This window comes from Crotalus tigris, unplaced genomic scaffold (genome assembly GCF_016545835.1).
Source record: "Crotalus tigris isolate CLP2741 ecotype Arizona unplaced genomic scaffold, ASM1654583v1 scf7180000024401.5802323, whole genome shotgun sequence".
In the NCBI taxonomy this organism is placed as follows: Eukaryota; Metazoa; Chordata; class Lepidosauria; order Squamata; family Viperidae; genus Crotalus; species Crotalus tigris.
The window spans coordinates 3,430,278-3,445,149 of NW_024100569.1; the positions used below are offsets into that span (position 1 = coordinate 3,430,278).

The window sequence follows — 14,872 nt, forward strand, 5'->3', positions numbered from 1 at the left end:
TTCGTGGGGCATCTTGATTCCTTCAGTTTTCACTATTTTTCCTTGTTTGATAGTAAGTGTGGCACATTTGTCCAAGCCAAACTCCATTACAATATCTTGGCTATATATACGGACAGTGTTGAGCAGCGATTCTATTTCAGATGATGTTTTTCCATACAGCTTCAGATCATCCATGTAAAGGAGGTGGGATAGTCTGGCAGATGTTTTTGATGTTTGATAGCCATGTCCTGAGTTATTCAGTATTGTTGACAGAGGAAACAGTGCAATAACAAATAGTAATGGTGATAATGAATCTCCTTGAAATATTCCTCTCTTGATATTAACCTCTCCCAGCTTTTCACCATTGATCTGCAACTGTGTCTTCCATTGTGCCATCGATTTTTGCACAAATTTTCTGATGTTTCTACTGACTCCTGTTATTTCTAGGCACTTGATTATCCAGTCATGTGGCAGAGAGTCAAATGCCTTTTTGTAGTCAATCCACGCCACATTCAGGTTATTATTATTATTATTATTATTATTATTATTATTATTATTATTATTATGGATCATCGCACAGTCAGCCAGATGTTCAGACTGGATTTGGCATTTTGTCTACCTATCGAGTCCTTACCCAGGACCTGGGATAGGCAGATGTGGATGTTTGATGGTATTACAGATATCGTCGCAGGATGGAAGCAGTTCCTAATAAGGCCGCCTTTTGCAATTGACTAATAGCGAATTTGTCAATGCCAATGGTCAAGTGGTGCTCCAGTTGTTTTGGGATTGCTATTATTGGTACTACCCTTGCTTGCTTTTGCCACAGTCTTTCTATTTCTATTTGTAGGTCTTTGTATTTTGTTATCTTTTCCAGTTCTTTCTCTTCTATTCTGCTATCTCCAGGCACTGCCACGTCCACTATCATTATCATCATTATTATTATTATTATTATTATTATTATTATTATTATTATTATTATTGTAGTCATTAAGCAAATTCAGTATATCCAATGTGTATTTTTTGCCACTTTTGCTGGAAAAGGCAAAAAAGTTGCAAATCATAGTCACATGACTGAGAATGACTGGACATAAATTCAAGCTGGTTGCCACATACTCAAAATACGATCATGTTACCAAGGTGGAAGGCAGGTAACAGTCGTATTTTCAGTGATGGGTTCTAAGTAACTAATTTTAGTCTGTTGCAACATCAGTTGTTAAGGGATTGATTAACAACCAAGAAGAAAAAAAGAACTTGAGACAAATCCAAACTTCTGTCTTACAAGGCTCACTCTGAATTACAGGAAGCAGTGAAGGTACATAAACCTGGTACTGTCTGTCTGACTTTCACGATTTTCTGAAAGCAACAAAGAAGTTATCTTTACATTTATTCAAAACAATAGGTAAGATTTATTATTTTACTGCAGGTTGTTTAAATCCGTTGTTTGTAATTAAACAAGCTTGGATAACTTCAGGGGGAGAAGAGCAATTAGTATTTATGCAACTTCTATGAAATTGTTTTATTTTGTTCTATTTTTGAGAATATGTTACATCTATTACCATAATACATTAGGTTTTATACTAGCTTAAATAGCATGGCTTTCTTTTTTAAAAAAATCTGACACTGCTGGGTTTTTTTTTAGTTTTCCAGTGATCCTTTTAGGCATCCCTGGGATCTTCCCTTAGTAAACTAACATTTCTAAGATTCTCTGGAAATAGCTGGTTTGATGCCCCCAAATATTTTATGCATAGTGCTATCGTTCTAACCAAACAATTTTAATTTTTTTAAAAAATGTATTATTAAATTTATACACTGCCCATTCCGCTCTGTGTTTTAAAGTTCATCTCAGTTTCTGCTTTATGTAGTTTCTCACTGGATGCTACAGCCATGGAAAAGGGCCACAGAAAAGCCAACTCCACATACAATGGTGTCACACCATTTCTTAGCACACCTGAGATGCTGAAAAGTCAATTAAGTATCAAATTAATCCAATCTCTTTCCATGCTTTCAAGATAAAGGCTGCCAGGGCAAATTCTTGCAATCAGGAACAAATTCTGATTGCATTGTCTCAGGAGCAATCACTATTGCCAAATGTGTTAGTGTGTAGCTTTTGCATCTGCTGATATAGTTGATTACACTTGATATAAGGCAAAAGATTGAGAAGCAACATATTCTAAATGAGCTGTTTCCAACCTGGAATCCTTCAGACATCTTGAACTTTAGATCCAATAATCTTTGATCAGTGTGATTTTTTGATTGGCTTTTATGGAAAGGGCTGGGGTGAAAGTTATCTTTTACTGCAGCAAATCAATAAGGGAAAACTTAAGGAACTAGTGTGGGTTTATAGATGATTTACATATCCATGGAATGAACCATGGATATGTAGGATGCCTATTGGAGTACAAGGGAATAAAAGAGAAAACACATAGAGTAAGTTTTGTGTCTAGGAGGTATCTGAACTATTTACAGAAAGTTGAGACAAATCCCATTAAGGAGATAAAACATTGATATGTCTCAATGTTCTTTTGTTTTTAGAAATGATTGCCTTCATTGTCTTGCCAATTCTTGCTGCAGTGCTGCAACAGTCTTCTGGAAGTGTAAGTTTAATAATTTTGTATCACGTATAGCAGATTTAATATATACAGTACATAACTTTCTCCTCTTACAATTAATCATTCATTAAACTGCCTAATATGTGTTGGATTGTTCCATATGTGTCATGAGCGGTAGAAATAACCTTGAGGAACAAGAGGAAGAGATGTAGCTGAGACAACAGTCAGTTAAATATGAATCTAGCACGTAAATATAATTTGAGAAAGCTTCTCAGACAAGACCACTCTTAGCTTTCAGTAAGAAGAAGGCTGGAAAATGCATTCAGACTTTCAAGACTCTTGCTGTAACACTGTAACTGTCATGGTTCCATCTAATGAAACACTTCAAAGAACTTCCAGGCATTGTTTATCCTAAAAAGACTTTTTCATTCATGCTAGCATTTTCCCTCCCTTATTTTGCTGTCATGATTCACGTTCTCCAATTAGTTTGAAGGGCAAAGGTTCTCTTCCATTTGCAACTCATACATTCTTCCTTCTCCCCTCCCAGCGTCTTCTGAGTTAATTCTAAAAATACCACACAGCTCTGCATATTTTGTCAGAGCAAGAACATCCAATGTTAGCAGCTTTGACATCAACCTTGTAATCAAACGGAATTAGATTCATTACTATGGTTTCTTGGTCTGGTCGGTGAAGCTTGATCAGTCTAACTGTTCATTTTAATTCATAAATATATTACAGGACTGAACACACAAAGCAAAACACAATCATGCTGAACAGGGCAGTCAAATAGATTTAATGAAAAGAATAATTTTAATTCCTGTGGTCTATAATAGAACTCAAGTCCCAATCTGCTGGAATAGCCCCCCCACAACTGAGATTTTAGGGATCCCTACCCTTTTAAGCCTTCTGGGGGGCAGTGAAGATCTGGTTTTGTCCCCCTCTCCAAGTGTAGGGCTAGGATGGGGGTTCAATGAGGCTGCTTGGTCTGACACTTGGTGGGTAGGATTGCTCTCTTTTTATTCCTGTTGTGAGCCACTTAGGATCATTATATAGACATCCATATAAGTTCTTGATATAAATCCGTAAATACCATTGCAGTATTCCTTTGAAGAATAGATTAGGGGGAAATGATTAATTTATTTTAACTTGGTTCTGTGATCCCCTTTTCCTATCTTATGGCTAGTCTCTTTTCTTTTCTTTTTTTTTTTTTGTAAAAAAAATTTATTTTCAATTTTGCAATACAATACAATTTTAAAAATACTTCAGATAAAAAATAAAACAAATTAATACACACCATCTTCGGTATTGCTCACCCATTTCCCCCAAACCGCATCCGCCCTCTAACCAACTTGCCTCTTTCCCTCTTCTTTCTCTCTCACCCCTTCTCCTCCACCTTCCTACTTACTTCTCACCTTCTTCTATCCTTTCACTCCGGATGCGGTCCAGGGGAAATGCCCGAGCAATTCCTCTCTCCAAATTGAAACCTCAATATTATATACAATAAAAACTATTTCTACTTATCTGAATTACTAAAATTTCAACCTATCCTTCCCCCACCCCCCTCCCCCACCCCCCTCCCCCCTGACTTCCCAGAGCTAAGTACAGGGTTATACAAATATACTAAACATAATCTATTTAAGTTTACTAATTATACAATAACCAAAATCATACTAACCCTTAACTCTCTTCAAACTTTAACATCATAAGTTTATAAACAAATTCATTACTCATAAAATAAATGAAACTTTGTAGTTCCATACTTCTTCTGAACATATTCTATCCATCTTCTCCATACATTAAAATATCTCTCTTGTGAATGGTCCTTTAAATAAGCAGAAATTTTGGCCATTTCTGCTAAATTAGAAACCTTAAATACCCATTCTTCTAAAGAAGGCAGAGTATCCTTCTTCCAATATTGACCCACCAATAATCTTGCTGCTGTTATTAAATTCAACATTAAAATAGTTTCTTTAACATCAAAATCCACAAAAATACCCAAAAATAAACTTAATCTTCCTTTTAAAAACCTTTTGAATGTTCCACAAAATCATAATCCAGAAGGCTTTAATATTTTTACAAGTCCACCAAACATGAAAATAGGTTGCATCCAAGCAACCACATCTCCAACATTTAGGTTGCAGGTTCGGGTACATACAAGACAACTTTTTAGGATCCAGATGCCAACTATAAAACATTTTATAAAACTTTTCCCTCAAATTTTGAGCCTGCATAAATTTAATATTTCTAATCCAAATTACCTCCCATAAGTCCAATGAAATCGGTTCCTGAATGTTCTGGGCCCATTTAATCATACAATCTTTTACCAACTCTGAATCCAAATCCAATTTTATTAACTCATTATAAATTCTTTTAATGTGGGTATGTTTCTGGTCCTTAATCTGAATTACCAAATTTTCATCTACTAAAGTAATTCCCATTTTCTTATCTAAAGTCCATCTCTCCACTATTTGCAAATATTGAAACCATGATTGTAAAATATTTGCTTGCCTTAGCACATCTGAAGACTTTAATTGCCAATCAGTACCCGATCAAATAAGTAACTCTTCATACGAAATATTATCAAAATTCACCCCCTTAGAAACTCCCTGAATTGCTTGTCCAGGAATCCCCCAAATAGGTATTTTATAGTTTAATTTACAATAATACTTCTTCCATTCTCCAAGTTAAGCATTTCTTAAAATATGTGACTTAAAAACCCAATCTACTTTCTTATCAAAAATTAAATATGCATGCCAACCATATAATAAATCCCAACCTTCAAGAGCAAGAATATTTTTATTTGTTAAATTAAGCCAGTCACTTACTAAAGTTAAAGTGGCCGCATCATAATATAATTTTAAATTAGGTGCTTTAAGTCCACCTCTTTCTCGAGCGTCTTGTAAAATCTTAAACTTTACCCTTGATTTCTTCCCACTCCAAATAAATTTATTGATACCCTTCTGCCACTCATCCAAATTAGCATCCTTTTTTAAAATAGGTATCATCTGAAACAAAAAAAGAAACTTTGGTAGAACATTCATCTTTACTACTGAAATTCTCCCCAGTAATGATAGTTGCAGTTTTTGCCAATCATTTAAATCTTTTTGAACTTTAACCCACAAGCGTTCATAATTATTCTTATACAATTTTCTATTAGATGTTGTAATATATACTCCTAAATACTTAACCTTATTAACTACTTCATAACCTGTTGCTTCAGCTATAAAATTTTCCCCTTCACAGACATATTTTTTAATAATATTTTAGTTTTATTCTTATTCACCTTAAAACCAGAGACCTGTCCATACTGTGCTAAAATTTCAACCAAATCTTTGACCGAATCTGTAGGATGGGATAACATCACAACCAAATCATCAGCAAAAGCTCTCAGCCTATAATCAATCTTACTTATTTTTATTCCTTTTAATCTAGATGAATCTCGAATTTTAATAAGTAAGATCTCCATTGTTAATACAAATAACAAGGGGGATAAAGGACAACCCTGTCTTGTACCTTTTCCTATTTCAAATACGTCTGTTAGTCCCCAATTAATTATAATTTGTGCCGATTGTTGCTGATATATGGCCTTGAGAGCACACAAAAATTTATCTCCAAAATTCATTTCCTCTACAACTTTCAATAAAAATTTCCAATCTAATTGATCAAAAGCTTTCTCACATCTATAAATTTTAAAGCAGCAGGGATTTGGTTGTTCTTATCCAAATACTCTATTAAATTGACAATTTGTCTTACATTATTTTTCATATATCTTCCCATTATAAATCCAGATTGGTCAGTATGAATCAGTTGTTTCAAAACCTGCATTAATCTATTTGCCAATATCTTTGCAAAAATCTTATAATCTGTATTTAAAAGAGATATAGGCCTGTAATTTCTGGGTTGGGACAGATCCTGGTCTTCCTTTGGAATCAATGATATAAAGGCCGTTCTCCAAGATGGAGGTAACTCTGCTCCAGACAAGATATCATTAAAGAGTTCCTTTAATGGTTCTGTCATTTCTTCATCTCTTTTCAAATACAAAGACAAATGGGGCCACTGTTTGATAGCTGGGGATCAGAAGAAAGTTGCATGGAGTAGAATCGTGATAGAAGGAGATAAGGCAAAGTCATTCACTGAGTCCTGAGACCACTAGTTGCTTGTTCTGTTTAAAGTCATACAATTTTAATTGTTTTTATTTTATTTTGCTTGCTATCTTAAGGTTGATTTTGATTCTGAGTCACCCAGGAAACCAGAAATACAAAACAAGATTGTTGATTTGCACAATTCTTTAAGGAGATCTGTGAATCCAACTGCTAGCAACATGCTAAAAATGGTAAACTAAATGTAATTGTATTTGTCAGAGAGTTTGGAAGTATAATTGTCTTACTAGTGTAAAAATTATGTGATTTACCAAATAGGATAAGAGAACATACCTACTATTTATTGATTGAGTGATTCTCATTTTGGCCCATATGCATTTAGGTGCATCTGTATTTATATTTGAATCTGTCAGTTATAATATCACTCAGAGAAATATACAATGAAAAAAAAGATCATGAAAACATATAATCAAAGTAGGAAATTGAGAGGAAATTAATAGGGTCTTCAGCAATATTAAGTATCTCCCCATAGCTGTATTTTTTATATCTTTTCCAATATTGGCTATTGTACCTTTAATTGCCATAATCACAGCAAAGGCTAGACTTGCAGAGTTGAACATTTCACATAAATTGCAGTCTCAAGGTCCTTTAGTTTGATATAAATCCCATGGAAATCAATAGCACGTGCTCTAGTAATTTTACCTACACTGCATACATACATACATACATACATACATACATACATAATTGTAACTACATAGCATAGGACTCACTGGAGAAGGGCCTAATGCTGGGAAAGATTGAAGGCAACAGAAGAAGGAGACAACAGAGAATGAGGTGGCTGGATGGAGTCACTGAAGCAGTAGGTGTGAACTTAAATGGACTCCAGAAGATGATAGAGGACAGGAAGGCCTGGAGGAACGTTGTCCATGGGGTGACGATGGGTCGGACACAACAAGCATAGTACAATACCTACGACATCTGGATTTTCCTTCTTTTACATGAAAATTAGTTAAAATACTGCCAGTTACATCCAAGCACTGTGGTTTCAATTGCCATCAAACATAAAATAATAGGGTTGGAAGGGATCTTGGTGGTCTCTGGTCCAACCGCCTGCCCATGGTAGGAGATCCTATATACCATTCCAGACAAAATGGCTGTCCAGTCTGTTCTTAAAAAGGATAATACCAGTTTTCTGTACTGTTTTGTACAATGTGATTTTTTTTATTTTATGAAAAAACTTGATTAGCTTTTTTCAAAAGTAAAACCAGTTTTACAAAGTATTTTATCCATTAAAATAACAATGCATATTGGCAAAGCAAATGGCCCAGGTAGATCTTTGATTTACATGGCAATATCACCAGAAAACAGAATAAAAAGCCCAAATGTAATGATTTATGCACACCACTAGAGTTTTGTGAGATAGACATCTATATATATTTGAAATATAAATATAAATAAGCAAGCTACAATAATAATGGTTGAAAGGTTCCAACCATAATTATCATCTCTTAACCTTACTTTTTCTTGGATTGGAAAATACCATATTTTTTTGGGCTTCTGCATGCAGGAGCATTCAACATACACTCATTAGAGAACTCCATCTTAATCAGAATTTTAACACTGCTGGTCAGAAGGAAACATTAATGGCATTCATCAGGGTGCAACATAGGTTGCTTGCACTTGGTGTCAAAAAGGGTGGGGAGGAAGCCATACACTCCCACTTCAACTATTCAAAGGATGTTTTAGTGAATATTGCTGTAACTTCTGAGTTCTTAACTACCAGAGTTGAAGGAAGCCAAAAGGTAGTAAAAAAGGATCAAATGTTTTCTGCAATTTTAAATTATGCCTCTTTCATTGATTGATTGTTGCTGTTGATTTCTATTCTGTTCAGGAATGGTATCCTGAAGCTGCTGCTAATGCAGAACGTTGGGCATACAGATGTATTGAGAGTCACAGTCCACGCGATTCAAGAGTTCTTGGTAAGTCAATCTAAAAACATAGTATAGCTATAGCTGGTTAGAGGATTAATAGTATATTTCACATTAAATACCACTTACAATCAATCTTATTCGTCAATATTAGCAGCAAGAGTAATACCTATGAATCACTCTATAGTTGCCACTCCCATGTAGATAATGAATAGAATAGAATAGAATAGAATAGAATAGAATAGAATAGAATAGAATAGAATATTGAGTTGGAAGGGACCTTGGAGGTCTTCTAGTCCAACCCCCTGCTCAAGCAGGAGAACCTACGCCATCTCAGACAAGTGACTATCCAGTCTCTTCTTAAAAATCTCCAGTGATGGAGCGCCCACAATTTCTGAAGGCAAGGTGATCCACTGATTAATTGTCCTCACTGTTAGGAAGTTTCTCCTTAATTCCAGGTTGCTTCTCTCTTTGATCAGTTTCCAACCATTGTTTCTTGTCCTTCCCTCTGGTGCTTTGGAGAATAATTTTACTCCCCTTCTTTGTGGCAGCCTCTCAAATACTGGAATACTACTATCATGTCACCCCTATTTTTTCTTTTCTTTTTTCTTTTCTAATTGGGGGGTAGAAGAATTGAGAAGGTAATAATTTTCTTAATTTTCCTCCCCCCCCCCGTGAGTTTTGCTGTCCTTCACTTCTTTCAAAACATGTATTCACCTGTGGTTTTTTTTGCTGTTGCTTTTTTTCAACCCTCCCCATTTTTAGAAGGAATAAAATGTGGTGAAAATATATATATGTCATCTGTTCCTATAAAATGGACTGAAATTATTCACGGTTGGCATGGTGAAAACAAAAATTTCAAGTATGGCATTGGAGCAGACCCACCATATGCTGTAACCGGCCATTTCACTCAGGTAGTACTTTTTCATATCTTTGCCATTTCTATGTTCACAGGTATAAACCCACAAAAATGAATAAGATTAAAAAAGTAGACTCCCTTGAATCAAGTTCCAATCCTTGGCTGATCCTGAATCACTGAGCTAAACCAGGCCTGGCTGCTGCACAGGAAAGCCATGACTTGAAGGTAGACTTGAAAATTGAGAAAACACCCCACAAAAAGATAATAGCACAATATGTGTGGTGCTGTGGCCATGAAAACCAAGCAACTGTGTCCTTACAATCATTAAGTAATTCCATAAACATGAGCATCTGGGCTAAGAGCCATAGTCCCAATGCATGTTAAGGAAAGGTAAAACTAGACTAGATTAAAGTGTTGTACTGTTTTGTTTTTTGAATTCTGATATAGGATTGCAAACATACTAAATGTGTTATTTGTTATTCGCATTTAGTGCCTCAGATCTTGGCTTTCATGCAGCTAGGAAGGAAGAACTAACTTGCTGGTAATAGCAAGTTACTCGGCTTGCTTTGGATGTGATGGGGCACTTTAGAAAGAGATGGTCTATAAAGTTCAGGATGGAGCATTTTCATATTTTACATTTTAAATACATACATTTAAAGCACACAGGATGAAGCCTCATTTGTTCTAATATTTATTTGCTTCTGCAAACTATAGAAATGAACACACTTTTTAATTCAGAGAAAGAAAATGATTGGAAATGTTCATTGTACACTCATTGTTATTGTGGTATCCCACTTCACTGACTAGGAGCAGGCAATTATATATAGTACATTTTCTTACATCCCTTATGCAATTTTCTTTACATGCCCCTATACAATCCGAATGTTTATTATCAATATTAAGCTACTAGCATGTTAACCTGTGTGCATATTTTTGTATCTACAGGTAGTTTGGTACAAAAGTTACCGTGTTGGTTGTGCTGCTGCCTATTGTCCTTCATCGGAATACAGCTACTTTTATGTTTGTCAGTACTGCCCAGCGTATGTATCAACTATGATTTCCTTATTTGTCACATTTACAGCAAGTCTAATTAGAATGATTCTGATTGCCCTGGAAAAGAAAACAATGGGCTTAAATCAAATGTTGTTTACTATCTTACACTCAAACAAAATATAAAGCAGGGTATGATAAAAAGAACAAAATAAATGCGAATGTAGCAGTAAAATATCACTACCCTAGATCAGTGGTTCTCAACCTTTTTAATGCCCCGACCCCCGACCGGTCGTAAGTCGAGGATTTCTCAACCAGTCATAAGTCGAAAACTACTTAACTGGTGCAGCACCGTTTGCAGAATGGGACTTTTGGCAGGCTCAGCAGGGCAGAGACAGCCTGGACAATTCCTATTGGCTTTTGAAAGCCAATAGAATTAGACTCTATTCAAGAGAGTCTATTCTATTGGCTTTCAAAAGCCAATAGAATAAAAGGGAGTAGCACAGCTAAGGAAAAGGGGAAAACATGGTGGACTGCGTTGTTTGGCGACCCCCGTGAAATGGTCGTTTGACCCCAAATGGGGTCCCAACCCACAAGTTGAGAACCACTGCCCTAGATAGACTTATACGTCAGCTAACTGCAATATTTTTTGCATGCTAATAATTCAAGTTTAGCCATTGTATGTGAGTTTTTGGAGAGGGCATTTGTTCAGTATAAGATATTGAAGATGAAACATATCAAGACACCAAGGATTACCTGAAATAGGGGTTCCAACAAAGAATTTCTAAGAGTTCTAAGCAATGGGCCTGAAGCATATGGACAAATCCTTTCTATGTAGGTAGTTTTTCTAAATCTGCCTTTGAAGTTGGCTGATGGTAGAATATGAAATTGAAGCAATGAAAAATCTCCCAGATCATTTACTGACCTTGCCACTTTGAAAGAATATAATTTCCTAACGCTATCCTCAAAAGTAATTTACTATGTTCCACTTGTGCTTCTACAAGAAGAATCCTTTTTGCTAAGAATGAACATGGCCTCATCCTGTCCCAAAGCCAGTGATGCTCTAGGATAGAATCCAAAATGGCACAGGTTTTCTTCAATAGTCTTCTCTAGTTGCTGTGGGCTGAAATGTTATCTAATAAAAAAAGTTTGAACTGCTAAAAAATACTGGTCTACAATAAGAAAATGGATCCAAGAAATAATAGACCAACCCATAGACTGGAAACCAGAGATTTCTTTGTTGGATATTTTAAATAGAAAATATAGTAAAGAAATATGGTACTTAATTTTACATATAATAACAGCGGCAAGAATAGCATATGCACAGTGCTGGAAAAATGAGAATATACCATCAGAGGAAGAAGTGATAAGGAAAATCCTGGACTGTGCTGAGATGGACAAATTAACAAAAGAGATAAAAGAAAAGGAAGACGCAGAGTATTATATAATATGGAACAAGTTGTATGTCTGGTTGGAGACTAGAATTAATAGAGGAGAATAAATATGGAAAGGTCAAAAGTGAAAATATGTGTATAATAATGTATAATAATATTAATATGAATTATTCTTAGTAAGAAGTAGAACATGAAGGTAGAAAAATGTAAATAAGAAATAACAGGGCTATAAGGACAAATATTCTAAAGAAGAATAAGGGGGAAATGTAAATATTAGATTACCGTTGTATAATTGCTGTAAAAAAAGAAGTATATGTACTGTATGACAGTACAATGCAAATCCCATCCTTTTTTTCTTGTGCCCTGATTAAACACAACATGTTAAGCCACAAAGTTGTGCTCTAACATCACTGTTCCTTCCTGCAGATGCTTTTAGCAAGCAATAGAATCAAAAATACTTAAATTTTCATAAGATTGGCTGACATACACAGTTATATTTCAGGAATATATCTTCCAATTATTTATCTGTATTGTTTCTGTGCTGGGTTATGAATAGATTTAAATCAAAACTGACTTTGGAATTTTTAAATAAAAGGCTATACAGGTAGTCCTCATTTAATTACCACAATTTGGACTAGCAACTCGGTCATTAAGCCAAGTGGTCCCAAAGGGGAATCTTGACTGTGTTACAGTGTCGATCTTACTTTCCTTTACTTTTACAGACCTGCAAAGTTGTAAAAGCAAGGATTGACTGCAACGTTAATTTTTTGTTGCCATCAAAAGTTTGCTATCTAAGTCAATCACTGAATGAAGACTACCTATATAATTCTGCAGACAATTTCCCTTCTGTGTTGGTCATGATGTGGTAGGATGTTATGATATTGCTTGGATATCTGTTTTTAATATAATACTGTTTCTTTAATTCGTGAAGCTGAACAGAGTCATTCTGGAATGGAGTAGCCAAGAAACTCTTTCAATTCATCCATCCATCCAGAAAATAAAAAAAAAATAGAAAGCTGTGGATGAATAGATATTTTCTTTCTCCTTCTAGACCTGGATGTAACCCAAGTATTGAATGCAGCCCCCAGAACACCAAATTACTATTTTTGATATGAGTAAAGGGACAAATTATTTACTACATGGACATATACAATATACAATATTAGATTTTACTTATTTTAATTTCCTTAATTTTTCATTGTTTTGTATTCATTTTGCTTACTTTTTCATTCATCTTATTCTTTTTAACTTGAGTGGCAATTCCAGGAACGGAACTGGAAATCTTCAATCTGCAGTCACATGTTTGTCACATGGTCCCTCTCCAACTATGGGCAATACATGGGAAATAACCTGCAGAGAGACAGCATGGATGATAGGCATAGAAGGCAGACTTGCATCCTCAAGCTATCATGGCATATGATTGGCAGGAAAGGGGGAAATCCTTTCTGTATTGGTTAGAGAGAACTGAGAAAGATGGAGAGATGGGAGAAGGAGAATGTTTCGGAGGAGAAATGAAAGAAGGGAAGAAGGAAGACATTAGGAGGAAGTCAGAGTTTCCCTCAATTCTTTCTCTAACAAGCCAGAAAAATCCTTTTTTGCTCTCTCATAAAACTTGACAGGGTTTACTCCCTTTTGGAGAAGACTTCAGAAGTCAGGTCTTCCCCTCTGATGGTAGTGCTGTCTGCTCTCTCAAAACTGGAAACTCAAACCAGAGAAACCAAGACAACGCAACCAAAGTCAATTATCTATTGAAATGGCATGGGTGTTTCATCAATAACAAATGGAACAGTAATAATGTATGGCACCTTTCTGTTCATCTTTTTCATTCCAGAGGAAACATCATAGGTAAAACTGCTACTCCATATAAATCCGGGCCACCTTGTGGGGATTGTCCTTCCGCTTGTGACAATGGACTATGCAGTAAGTTTTTTTTAAAGTCAATTATTAAACCAACATTTTTAAAGGTCATGTCATGTCAGCAAAGAACAGATTTCATATGAGGAGCTAATCATCTCTAGGTAGAATAACAGGTTTAATGGAAGATAGCCAACTATCCAGTAAGATAGTTGATGAGCCCAGGTAATTGAATCAGGGAAGACGAGGACGATATCAATCCATTTCAGCTTAGAAAGAACTTAAAATCCATACCAGCTTTTTGTTAGATTTTGTTCAGGACTATTGATGAAAGTAATAATTCAGCAGCTGCATATAATTATTCTAATATATACTCTAAAATAATTACTCTAAGTACTATTTTCATTTTTAAAAATCTTCAGCTTTGAATCCACCCCTTAAGAAAAAAAATAAGTTTGATGTTGAGCTCTAAAACACTGCATGAAATTGTAAAAGAGTCCCTAGCAAGCTGTACTTTTAGTGATGTCTCACTTTTATTTACGTTTTTCTCTTTTTAAAATTTTCAGCAAATCCTTGCACAAAAGAAGATAAGTACACGAACTGCAAAAGTTTGGTCCAACAATCTGGCTGCCAGACTAAACAGATGCAGTCAGACTGCTCTGCTATTTGCTTATGCCAAAATAAAATAATATAGTGGGCTTCCCATTCAATATTTTTTTATTTTTGCCAGAAATATCTTAAAATCATGGCATCTTTTAGTATCAGCAAATTCTTACTTGACATTTGATTTCATATACTTTGCATGAATGTCCTATGAATGCCTAAGGGAAACAGCAGCAGGAGTAAAGGCTAGGGATGAAAACTGTAAGTTCAAAGAGTCACAGGAAAAATCACAAGCCTATGTAGCATCAAAAAAGGTTGATTAAAAGAAAATACTGAAGGCCTGAAAATAACATCACCAAAATTCTTTGCACTACAACTATACCACAAGGATTTCTTAAATGCTTATATTAAAACTAATCTAGAACTGATCTGATGCCATTCATGCAAAATATATGCCAGGATTTGGTGTTTTTCATGTTTTAATTGGTTATGGTTCATAGTTTGATATGATTTTATATTATTTTTAATTTTTGATTGGGAGCCACCCAGATGGGCAGCTTTATAAATGTAATAACTAATTAAATAAGTAAACAAATAAATAAATTCTGTAGAA

General features: G+C 35.1%; 1 protein-coding gene across 1 annotated transcript; it reads left to right on the forward strand.

Moving 5' to 3' along the window:
* The first annotated feature begins 1,112 nt into the window (after positions 1–1,112).
* On the forward strand, positions 1,113–14,872 carry LOC120301862 (cysteine-rich venom protein catrin). The gene is made up of 8 exons (XM_039329581.1): positions 1,113–1,378; positions 2,512–2,573; positions 6,748–6,861; positions 8,523–8,610; positions 9,325–9,473; positions 10,364–10,458; positions 13,634–13,722; positions 14,223–14,872. Exons 2-8 carry the CDS (start codon positions 2,514–2,516, stop codon positions 14,348–14,350), a joined length of 723 nt encoding a protein of 240 aa, XP_039185515.1. The 5' UTR covers positions 1,113–1,378; positions 2,512–2,513; the 3' UTR covers positions 14,351–14,872.